General features: G+C 49.0%; 1 protein-coding gene across 1 annotated transcript; it reads left to right on the plus strand.

Annotated features, from left to right (window-relative positions):
• Positions 1-350: 350 nt before the first annotated feature.
• On the plus strand, positions 351-12,486 carry LOC104413122 (DNA topoisomerase 1). The gene is made up of 12 exons (XM_010024040.1): positions 351-492; positions 1,158-1,280; positions 2,676-2,863; positions 3,467-3,611; positions 4,633-4,776; positions 6,180-6,365; positions 7,902-7,970; positions 8,570-8,684; positions 9,397-9,524; positions 10,575-10,669; positions 11,432-11,581; positions 11,945-12,486. Exons 1-12 carry the CDS (start codon positions 379-381, stop codon positions 12,045-12,047), a joined length of 1,560 nt encoding a protein of 519 aa, XP_010022342.1. The 5' UTR covers positions 351-378; the 3' UTR covers positions 12,048-12,486.

The raw sequence follows: 12,486 nt of genomic DNA on the forward strand, positions 1-12,486 counted from the left end.
TGTGCCTCTTTCACTTCAAACAGCAGTGTCTCCCCTGGAGATCCACACCACTGGGGTGTCCCACATGGGCTTTCCTGCAGGAGGCCTTTTCCCCTTCCTGCCTTGCATCTCACAGCAGATTGCTGTTGCTTTTTTGTGATGTTTAGATTCCAGAGGAAACCTTTCTCCAAATGTTTATGATGAAAGTCAAGCGATTGTGCTCCTCTGTTTCCTTTGGCCATCCCATTTGCTCTATTATGCAACGTTTTTAAGCAAAACCTCCCTGTGGTAAAAATACAGAGTCCTTTAAGGTAGTTACTATGACCTCTTTGTGGCTTCAATTCCTGGTTTCTGTTTGCTTTAAAAATGGAAATCTTTTCTTTCTTTGTAGGTAAAGTCATGAAGCTGAGTACCAAAGCAGAAGAAGTTGCCACATTCTTTGCAAAAATGCTTGATCATGAGTACACTACAAAGGAAATCTTCAGGAAAAACTTCTTCAAAGACTGGAGGAAGGTATGTACGTAGTCCTGGGGCAGTGGCTCTGCATGGCCAGTGTCCCCTCGGCACCGGGCAGGGAAAAGGGGCAACTGCTCCATGCACGGGAAGGTTCACTGGGGGCAACTAAAAGCTGCCTCAGATCGTAGCTGTGAGTTTTCCGTTCATCTCAGTTTCACCACAAGGACTGTCTCATAAATACTTTCTAAACCAACCAAGTCAGACTTCTCCCAAACAAATTTGCTTGTTCTATGTAGCATCATAGGGTATAACTGATGTGTTACATCCCTTGTTGAAGAGACACCTTTATATTCGAAGGAAACCCCATCTGAAGACCTAAACCCCAGAACTTCACCTCAGTCATCAGCTGTGAGATCAAACCTTGAGACCAGTTGATGCAGTTTTCCTAGGTGGATTACTGGATTTGTCTCCCTGTGCCTCAATGGTCCCAGCCACTATTCAGTGTGAGCACTCTGGGAGGTGGTGCAGCATTGCCCAGCACTTGCAGAGATCACACTGCTGGAGGACCAGCACTCCTCTTGTGCTTCTCTCTTTGACCTCAGCTGGAGGGAGCATGTGCAGGAATTTGGGGATTTATTGTGAGAACCTGTCTTTAGGGTAAGTTCTGCCATGCATAAACCTTACTGTGTATGAAAACTGAACTGCTGCTTTCTTTCTGCAAGGAAATGTCCCCTGAAGAGAAGAGCACTATCACCAGCCTCAGCAAGTGTGACTTCACCCACATGAGCCAGTATTTCAAAGCTCAGTCGGAAGCTAGGAAACAGATGTCCAAGGAGGAGAAACAGGTATCAGAGGGAATTCTAGGAGACATCTTTCTTCATAGCTGGCTTGTGAACATCTTTGTGTAATCATTCCTCTGCCTGCCTTGCTGTCTATAAATCAGTGTTCACCAGCTTTCCTAGGAACTGCCAGAGTTGTTACTGTGCAGCTCAGGTAAGGCAAAGCACAGTGTTCACAGCTGAATCTTCATCCTGACTTAAAATGATACTGATAGGGCTAAGGCTCCTCATCAAGAGAATGAGAGGTGCTTCCCCCATGGGAGCCTTGGTCCCTGGCCACCAGTGAGCAGTGGACACTTGGTTAAAGATAGATTTTCATTTTAGAAGCATCTTGGGTCTGGAGGATGGAGTTGGGGATGGTGGAGGGGATGCAGCAATGGCATTAGTGTTTAAAATGAGAGAACAAATCTTAAATATGAGGTCATGCAGTTTTCTGAATAAGAATAAACTTTATTTCCCAGTATCAGGGTTGCAGCGGCTTGTGGGAGAGAATGAAATGACTGAGACTTCCTGCAGTGGAAGCTGGAAACTTGCCCCAAGTTCTCTCTTGCAACTCTGCAGTCATTGTCCTTTGAGCAAGGGGTTTGGTAGCTTGGAATTACTGCCTTTGGGCTCAGAGGGGTCCCACCAAAATAGAGAGCCCACGTCTTACTGCTGCTTGCATTTGTTAAACACGGGGTGGGCCCTTCTCAGTTGTTGTCTGTGGCAGTTGCTGTGAGAAAGCAGCAGAGGTTTTCCCTCTCAGGTCCTCAGCCTGGCGCCCCAGTGGTGTCTGTGGGTCAGATGTTTTATTTGAGCTGCAGTGTTTCTGTTTCTCTCTCTGTACAGTCAGAGTTCAAGCACAGAGGTATGCACTGAAATCTCAGCACATTTTTACTTGGGAGCCTGTGTTCTGCTTACGAGCCCAGTTGCTGACACAGGCTGGACACGCAGCAGACTGGAGACATTCCTCTGCCTGCCTTCTGCTGCCGAGTTCAGACACTCAAGTCTGAGGCTTTACACATAAACAACAAGGTGTAAAGTCCAGTGGGTGTCAAATGCTGAATAGAGGCTATAAAGCATCATTACTGTGCTGGGGCTGCCCTTGTAGCTGTGATACGTGGATAGAGGTATGTGCCTCTACTGGGGCAAAGCTGTAGCTGTCTGCGCCAGCCCTGATCTGTTTCTCTCAAACACAAGTTTTAAGAGAGTTTTTCCACATCCTTTCCCTTTTCCCAGTTTGTTTGTGCTGCTTGCATTTTATGAATGCTTTTCTGGACAGTCTGCTGCTCTGGGTGCTGATACAGCACTTGGCATGATGGGGATCTGCTTTTGAGTTGAGTTTTCAGCATCAGTGTTGGCGTGTTGAGATGCGTGTGGTGCTGGATACACCAGGTCATCCGTGCTTTTGGCTTCTTCCAGAAAATCAAAGAGGAGAATGAGCGGCTACTGAAGGAATATGGTTACTGTGTGATGGACAACCACAAGGAGAGGATTGCCAACTTTAAGATTGAACCCCCAGGTCTCTTCCGAGGTCGTGGGAACCATCCCAAAATGGGCATGTTGAAGAGACGCATCATGCCAGAAGACATCATCATTAACTGCAGCAAGTGAGCACCGGATGCTTCTCACCTTCGCTTTGCTTTCTAGTTAGGATAGTTTCTGTTTTCAACCCCTGTGTGGGCTGATACAGAAGCATGTACAGCACACATGCTGCTTATCTGAACTCTTACATGGATAAAAACCTGAGTCACACAAGCAAAGACTGAACAAGACTATCAGGGGTTTCACAAAGAATTTTGTCAGCATATGTTCTTCCTCACACCCACAGCTTGATCTTTCCTGCTGGTATTTCCAGAAAGGAATTTTCTCCTAGGTAGGCTGCCATACTTTGTCTTCCTCTGTGCTGAAGGCTGAGATTTGCTGGGCTTCTCTTCAGTCTTGTCCTGATAAGCATCCACACTCTTGCAGTGTGCTCAGACCAAAACTGGTCCTTGCAGTGTGTCTCCCACCTGTGTCACACACATCAGGCACACATTAATAGCAGTTACATTCCTGAGATTTGACTATTCACTTGATTTCCTGCTTGTGCAATAAGTAGTGAAGTTGCCTCAGGCTTCTTCCCCTGTGCTTTCTTTGTGTGAGGGTATTCATTGCTTTCTCCATTGTGATGCTGTGGAAGTCTCTTTAAATAGTTATTTGCTATTTTGCAGGGATTCCAAGATCCCTCCTCCTCCACCAGGACACAAATGGAAGGAGGTCCGGCATGACAACAAGGTTACCTGGCTGGTGTCATGGACTGAGAACATCCAAGGCTCTATCAAGTACATTATGTTGAACCCTAGCTCAAGAATTAAGGTGAGGATCTACTTAAATTCAGTGGTACTGGTCATGTCTCCAAGAAGCAGATGTAGCTGTTGGCTGGGAGAGGGATAGGAGGTAAAGCTGGCTTGTTTCATCCTACTCTGATTACAAAATGTAGAAAGTTTCTGTGCTTCTGATCCCCCTTGAAAAGAAGGAAAACGATTCCTGCACAGGAGAGCAGATGGAATCTGGAGAACGGCTGCTGCAAAGCAGCATTGTCATTCCTAGCAGGAATACCCTGTGTAAACCTAAAAGGAAATGATTTATCCAAGAACAGGCTTGCTCTGGTGGATATTTCCCCTGCTTCTGGCCCTGCCTGATCAGATGGTGAAGTTCTAACTATGGGCTGCTCACTTGTCAGTTGTAAAATGAAAGACATGGCCAGGCTGCTGGCTGAGAAGGCTGTAAGGACTGAAGGAAACCAAACCCTGCTGTGGGAGCAGGAAATCAATCAATGGATCAATTCCTTGGAAGCAGTGAAAACCTGCTGGAGAATGATGAGCCTTCAGTGTCAGGGGTAGGATTGAAATTCTTCTCATTAAGTCTTTTTAGAAGAGAATTTCTCCTGGATTGGAAACAAGGGGTTTCTCTGGGAAAAATCTCTGTTCCCTGTGAATTCATGACCTCTTTTAGCCATGGCTCGAATATATAATAATGATGATGAACTGTTGAAGTTGCTTTTACGTTTTATGGATGTTAATTACACAGCTGAAAGAACATAAGTGTCATCTGAATAAAGCAGAGGAAACCATTTATATGCTGAGAAGCAGGAAAGACATAATATCTTTTGTGTCTTTAGAGTGGCTTCCATGGAAGCGTTTAATATCATGGAAATCAGAATTCCCCACAGCTGCGTGGCAGCAGAGCCTGCAGCTGAGCTGTTCAGCAGCAGAGGCTCAGAGCTTTGTCCTCCGGGACCTTTTGCCACACGCAGACTTGCAGAGCCTTCAGCTGCAGGTCAGAACAGGGCCTTTGCCCCTGCCTAACCCTGGCTGTGTCCCGTTGTCCTCTGCAGGGTGAGAAGGACTGGCAGAAGTACGAGACAGCTCGGAGGTTGAAGAAGTGTGTAGATAAAATCCGAAACCAGTATCGAGAAGACTGGAAATCCAAAGAGATGAAAGTGCGGCAGCGGGCCGTGGCACTCTACTTCATCGACAAAGTGAGCACACTCCTCTTACCATTCCAGCCTGCTGGAATGCTGCCTGGCAGTTCCTAAGGCACAATTGAGCCAGTTACTGAGGTATCCTGAGGCTTCCTGGTGGGCAGGCTCCCGTCTCCTTTTCCTTCCCATTACCTGGAATCCAGAGCACTAAACTATTGTACTGAGCGAGGCTATTTCGGGCAGCATTGTTTTAGTTCAGGCACAATTCACAGCCTGGTTCCAGAGCTGCCCACTTGGATTACTGGGAAGTTTGTGTGGACCTTTTGTCTCCAGCTGTTTCAGTTTTCCGGCTGGGAATTTCTGCTGCTTTGTCACCTCTTCAGTTTGAGGTCACGCTTGTGAAGTTTCATAATAATGCAGTTGTCTTGATGCTTTTAAAGCTGCTTTAAGCCAGTTCCCAGAGAGCTGTTGCCCTGGTGGTGTCGTGACCAACTGAGTTAACTGGTTTTGGTATAAGTTGGTGTAAACCAGGGAATTAGATTTGAATAATTGTGGTTTCAGAGGAACACTGAAGGTTTTTCCTAAAAAAAATTAGATACTTGTTTGGTCAGTGCTGTTAAACACTGTTAATGCAGCCAAATGTAGCCTTTAGGTGATGTATCAAACCCCAAGTGTCCTGTGTGCTAGTTAAAGTGCAGTGCAGAGGTAGGATCGTAGAAGATGAACAACTGAACTGTGTGGAGGTAGGATCGTAGAAGATGAACAACTGAACTGTGTGATTTTGTATCAGGTTCAGTTCACATGGAAGTCAGTTTGGATTTGAAACCACACCAAATGATTTGAAATGGATTTCCATTAGAACTGTCTCACAGTTTGAGTTGTCTCATGGGCGGAAGTTGGTAAAAGTCTTCCCTTAAACTTCTCTATGTATAAAAATGAGGTATAGAATCCCAGAATCCCAGCCTGGACTGTGTTGGTAGGGACCTTAAAGCTCACCCAGTCCCAACCCCCTGCCATGGGCAGGGACACCTTCCACTAGAGCAGGTTGCTCCAAGCCCCTGTGTCCAACTTGGCCTTGAACACTGCCAGGGATGGGGCAGCCACAGCTTCTCTGGGCACCCTGTGCCAGCGCCTCAGCACCCTCACAGGGAAGAACTTCTTCATTATCTCCAACCTAAATCTCCCTTGTGTAAGCTTAAACCCATTGCCCCTGGTTCTGTTTGGTAGATTGGTAGATTTGTGGCCTTGGGGTTATTTAAAACAGATTTAAAGAGAATTGAGGTTGTTTTTCTTAGAATTTTTACAAGTGTCAATTTAATCCACTCAAGTGCATTTTCTCCCTTTCCCTTCTCCTATGGACACTGCTGATCCCAGGGCAGGGTCTGAAAGCTTCCAGCATCTATCCATTGCAGGAACGGTTTGAAATGCTTATGACTTTTCTTGCCTTGATATAAATGTAGCTTGCCCTGAGAGCTGGTAATGAAAAGGAAGAAGGAGAGACAGCTGACACCGTGGGCTGCTGCTCCCTGAGAGTAGAACACATCAAGCTGCATCCCGAACTGGATGGCCAGGAATACGTGGTTGAGTTTGACTTCCTCGGAAAAGACTCCATCCGATACTACAACAAAGTCCCTGTTGAGAAGAGGGTAAGCCCCCCCACCCCAGCACCCCCACACCTGAATGGTGCAGTAATGTGGTCAGCACAGTTTTGATGGCAATAGCAGGGTGCTTCATCACTGGTCGGATTCCCAGCCAGAAAATAAGTCAGTTAATGTCCTTCCCTTTATGTTGGCAGTGCCATGGATACGAAGCTGCACACACACTGAGGTGGTGTGACATAACCCAGCACATAAGATACTAAAACCTTACTGCTCTTCCTTGTGGTCCCAGTGTCAAGTGCTGGTGTAACAGAACTCTCTACAGCTCTGTTAGATGGGTTTCTTGGGTCTCATTCTGATGAGCAGAGTTGGGTTTGTCACTTGTAGATGGGAGAGTTCCAGGCCCATATGACAAGTAGCAGCATAAGAGTTTCTAAGGTGGCACTGTTGGAGCAGCAGATTGACTTGGCCTTTCATGGTACCAGCTCTTCTGTCACAGTTCTGTTCACGTTGGAGCTGAGCCCTCACTGAGGTCTTGATCTGAGGTGCTACAGAGCACACAGAGCAGAGGCACTGCTACTTCTGGCCTATGAACCTGGGTATCTGCCAGCCAAGACGTCATTCTTAGGCAGTGTTGATTCCTTTATTTCTTTGTCATTCACCAGTTTCACATCTGCTGTGATCTTGACCTCCTCCCAGAGTAAATCCCCATGCAGCAGGGTGAACCTGGAGGGCACCAGCCAAAAAGACTTGGGGTGTAAGAGCTTTGCATTTGGCCCACAGCTCTGCAGACAGCACAGTGTGTTAGATACCACAGGTATGACACTGGGGTAGCTGTAAGGACAGCTGGCAGTAAATGTTGGCTTTTGGGGAGCAAAACAACTGGGAAAACCCAAACTGGCTGCCATAGAGTGGAATTTGTACTTCCTTGTTTAAAGAAGAAAACATTTTTCCTCTTTAAATTCATTCCTGTTGGTACCTCTTGGTGTCTTCAATGCTTACAATGGGGAATTGATTATTGTGGAACTAGAAATCCTTGTATATTAGGTGTCTGCAGTAGAAAAACGTGTGTTGTTGAGAAGCTGGGACTGGGGATTTGGAGCATGCAGAGGTGGGGTTTGTGGTCTCTGTATAATCAAAGCTGGTTTGATTATTCTCCCTCCTCAGAGACTTGTTCAGGATGGAACTGTATGAAACACTTAATGCAGCTGTGAGAAGGGTTGGGGTTTGGTAGCTTCACTCCATGCGAAATGGCTCAGGGGTCTCTGGCTGGAGGCATGATGGGGAAAGGTGGTAGCTTCCAGGTCTCAGTCTCTGTCAGGCAGCTGAGCTGGAGCAATCTTGAGCTAAAGGACAAGCATAAAGGGCATTGAATGCTCAGGACTCCTGTTGCTGGGGAGGAACCTTCAACACAAGCGTTGTGCTGAGAAAAAGGGTCTTTGCCTGCTGGGAAATAACATCCAGCATCGTCACTTTTCCTGGAAGCAGTTGAAGTGGCTCCTGGCAGCGTTGTTCTGATGTATTCCTGGTTCCCAGACCTGCCTGGTCCATGTGCCTCAAGTTGCTGGTTTGCTTTTCCTGCAGGTGTTTAAGAATCTTCAGCTCTTCATGGAGAACAAGCAGCCTGAGGATGATCTCTTTGACCGCCTCAATGTAAGCACATGGTTAATGGTGAGGGATGGGGTAGAGCACCAGGAAGAGGCTCAGTCTGCACAAGGGAATAGAAGCTGCTGTGATCCAGAAGTGGTTTCAGTGGCAGTTTTCTTCCAGAGCTGGCCTCCAAGCAGGAGTGTCTCAGTGTGGTGCCTGTCGTGTGCCCTGCCCGCAGATCCCTGGAGCAGTGGGCTTTGGGCCTGCTGAGCGTGGCTGCCTCTGGCTCAGGAGGTGATGATTGTCTGAGGTGACAGGTTTGCTGTCCCCATCTGCACATTTTCCTCTATGGGAGCATGGTGGTGGCCCAGGCACCTTCCCTGGTATGGGACAGGCACGTTTCTACCTGCTGGGAACCAAAACCTCCTCACTGAAGAAGACTGTTCTGGCCACTTGTGGTTACTTGATACCTAACCTAATACTTGTTGGGGTTTTGTTCGCTTTTCCTGTGGTTTCAGTAATGTTGTGGCCATTCTGTTGTGGTCAGCTCTGCGTGCACCAGGCCTCAGCTGTGAGCTGCATGTCTTTGTCAGCCATGTCCAGAGATTTCACAGATGTGGCCAGTTCTGCTGCTAACTGTCATCTCCTTTCTGCTTCCTTAGACCAGTATCTTAAACAAACACCTTCAAGACCTTATGGAGGGACTGACAGCCAAGGTATTCCGTACTTACAATGCCTCCATCACGCTACAGCAGCAGCTCAAGGAACTCACTAATCGTAAGTCTTGCCCTTGAAACCGAGGGGAACAGATCTTACCCTGCCACACAGACCTGGCTTCCTTGCCTTAGCCACAGGTCTTGCATCTACACCACTTCCTCCTGCACATCCTATGTTCCAGTGCAAATGTCAGACAGCTGAGGTCTGACCAGAAATCTGCCTCCACTCAATCTTGTGGGGTAATGGAGCAGCCCAGCAGTGGGCAGGGCAGAGCTGGCCTGGCAGCACAGCCCAAAGGGGTGCCTGCTGCTTTGTGCCTGTTCTTTACCCACTCTCTTGCTTTCTGTTAACTGCAGAGCGCTGCTGTAGGTGGCAGGCAGGGGCAGCTGTGTCTGCAACAGCCCCATGCTTCTTGTCTGCTCATTCACCACCTCTCTATTGAGCACTTGGGCAGCTTTACAGAGTGGGCACATTGGGTCTGTGAGATCCAGCAGTGTCTTGAGCAGTATGGTCCTGCTGTCCTGTGTTACTGTGTCCTGAGCGTGGAAGTGCTTCCCCTCTCTTGAATGGCAAACGGTGGTGGTGTTGCTAGAGAGCAAACCATCCCGGAAGGAGTCAGGGGTGGAAGTGGTGGCTCTTTGGCTGTGGTCAGATTGCGGAGTCAAGCCTGGCCCATCACTTCTGCAGTGACTGAATTGCAGTCAGTGGGAGCCTGGCTGGGGCTGCACAGCCCCAGAGCACCCATGTGCTCACCACTTCTTGTGCTTTGCAGCCGACGACAACATCCCAGCAAAGATCCTGTCCTACAACCGTGCCAACAGAGCGGTTGCCATTTTGTGTAACCACCAGAGGGCTCCACCGAAGACCTTCGAGAAGTCCATGATGAACCTGCAGAGCAAGGTACCCCCCCCGGCCAGCTCTTGCCTTGGAGCTGGGCTCCGAGGGCTGCATCTCAGGGGTCACATTCCCTTCCACCTGCGGTGAAGCTTTTCCCTGTCAGGAGTTGGTTAGTGCTGCACCAGAGCTGGGCCTGCCTGGGGAGGAGCAGCGAGCTGAAAGGGACACCTTCCAGCCTGGAGTTGTCTTTTACTTGTAAAGACCAAGACCAGGCCCTCTGTGCGTGCCCTTCATGCCATAGCTACGTGTTCTGCTGCCACTGGAGCTTCCGAGCAGCAGCCTCTAGCTCTGACTCGTGTCCCCTCAAGAACGCAGAGTGGGCACCCGCTCCTGCTGTGTGGCTCCCAGGCTGCTGTCAGGGCAGGCTGTGTACGTGGTACATGAAGCCCCTCTGACTTGAGCTCTTCCTTTGCAGATTGTTTCTGGTGAAGGCCATGAGGTCCAAAGGGGTTAGGTCTGTTCCTGGTCTGGCTTTAGAATAACCTTCACAATAAGGACTTTGGTTTGGCACTGCAGTGTCCCCCGCTTCTGTAACACCTAACATGGCTGCCTTCACCCTAGACCTTCGAGCTTGGGGGTGTTTAAGGGGATGCAAAATGCTAAATCTCCCTGAACCCTGAACTTACTGGAGAAGGACTGCCTGAAGCCTTAACAGCTTTCAGCCTGTAGGGTTTGGGGCAATTACAGGGAACAGGGATCATCCTCCTGGGTTACCCTCAGGGAGCTACTACTGGCAGGATATGGTGGAGGCAGACAAGAGAGGGGCTGTTGACCAGTCCCAGGCCAAGCCAGTTCCTTCACTTGCTTAGTTGTAGTGGTGTGAGGAAGCTCCCAGTACCACCTTGTCTTCAGAAATGAGTGGGGCCCTGTTTTCTGAGGGGGATCTTTCCATACCAGGCTTTGCTGCAAAGGCAAATGGCCTCATTGTCCTGCAGGAGTGTGTCTGACCACTGCTAGATGCAGAACGTGGTCACAGGCACGCTCCCTGGATCATGCTGCCACAGTTGTCAGCAGCTTGGTCACAGTGCTGCTGTCTGGTTTTGCCTCTCCTAGATCGATGCCAAGAAGGAGCAGTTAGCTGATGCCAGGAGAGAACTGAAAAGCGCCAAAGCTGATGCCAAGGTCCGGAGGGATGAGAAGTCTAAAAAGTAAGGCTGTTGTTAATTAGGCTGTGCAATGCTCCCACTACTCTCAGCTCCAAATGGGTCTTTAACCCTGTATTCTGTTTGCCCAGCCTGTGATCTGGGAAGGCTTCCTCAGGCTTTCTTGTTCCCTCCTCAACTCTGTTGTGAAGAAATGGCCTTCACGTTAAGGTGGTCTGACACTGCAGTTCCTGATGTGGTCACGAGCAGTGGTCTCCCCCAGGACATCTCCACTGTGTCTCAGCCCTTTGAGCTGAGCACCAGGCAGTGCTCAACCACCTTGCTGCCCAGGAGCAGGCAGAGCACTGGTTCCAGTGTGCAGCACTGCTGTTGTAATGGGGAGCCACGAGTACCCAATTGCACACACACATCTCCGTGCAGATGGTGGACTCTGTGTGGGGCTCTGCAGAACAGCCACAGGGGTGCTGAGCAAAGGGAGCTCTGAGAGCAGGATCACAGCATGACTATGGCAGCGGGGTAGCTGGGAGGGGTTTGAAGTGGATGTAGCACCAGTACAGTTCAGGCTGTTGCTTCCAACCCTTTAAAACAAAACTGCTGCTCAGGATTTCTGCTGTGCCTCTTGGAACATGTCAGTTCTTAATTGCATGTGCTGAGTGGTTTGTGTCACCATCTGTGCTGACACAGCTGCCCCTTGTGGCTGGTGGCATTGCTTACCTTGAGCAGATCCCTTGGGGTTACCACAGTGCTGCCAGCTCCAGCCTAGCAGAGCATAGAGGAATTAAATGATTTGCTTCTTTCCCACCCTAGGACAGTGGAGAGCAAGAAGAAAGCAGTACAGAGGATTGAGGAGCAACTGATGAAGCTGGAGGTTCAGGCTACAGACAGGGAGGAGAACAAGCAGATTGCTTTGGGCACCTCCAAACTCAACTATCTGGATCCCAGAATCTCTGTTGCTTGGTAAGAATCTGCCCGGGGTGTGCTGGAAGGAACCACCCCTTCACTTCTGTTGTGTCCCCCCCAGTTAGCAGGCAGGGACTGTGGCAGAGCAGTGCCCCTGTGCTGCCAGGCACCTCTGTGGCCTTCGCCTGTGTCTTCAGGTGGTTCCAGGAGGCTACAAGAGTCTCTTGGTGCAGGTGTGACATGGGAGCCACCCCCAGCGCTGTGCAGGGAGGCGATGGGTGGGAGCTGCAGGGTCTAACAGCAGGCAGGGGCTGGATGTGCTCTGCTGCTGGTGTTCATGACGAGCAGAGCTGCGGGAGGGGCTGGGGCGCCACGAGGTGCCCGTGCTCTGTGACTCTAACAGCGTCTCCTCTCCCGCAGGTGTAAGAAGTGGGGAATTCCTATAGAGAAGATTTATAACAAAACCCAACGGGAGAAGTTTGCGTGGGCTATCGACATGGCAGAGGAAGATTATGAGTTTTAACATGTTTTTAACAAGCTGAATTTTATGGGAAAAGGGAGTAGCCTGGTTTTTAGGGAGATTGATAAAACTGTGAGCCTTACTTGTCCTTGGATGCTGGGGAAGGGGGAGGAAAGGGGCAAGTGAGCATCAGCTACAACAGCCAACATCTTGCAGAAAGCATAACCTGGAAATAATCCTAAAGGAGCTGAGCCAGTTGTCCTATGGACAACTTATTTAAAATGTTTCAGAGATCCAAATTCTATGTGTCTGGTTTGGGTGGGTTTTCTCTGGAGGCAGGGCAAGTGGATGGGGGATTTGTCAACCTTCCGCCAGGCAAATTCACCATCACACTGAGCGCGTGGGACTCTTTAGCTACTGTATTACAAACTCCAGTTATATTGGTGCGTTTTTACAGTTAGGGTTTTGCAATAACTTCTATATTTTAATAGAAAATGGACTC

Source organism: Nestor notabilis, unplaced genomic scaffold (genome assembly GCF_000696875.1).
Source record: "Nestor notabilis isolate BGI_N333 unplaced genomic scaffold, ASM69687v1 scaffold12571, whole genome shotgun sequence".
NCBI classification, from domain to species: domain Eukaryota; kingdom Metazoa; phylum Chordata; class Aves; order Psittaciformes; family Psittacidae; genus Nestor; species Nestor notabilis.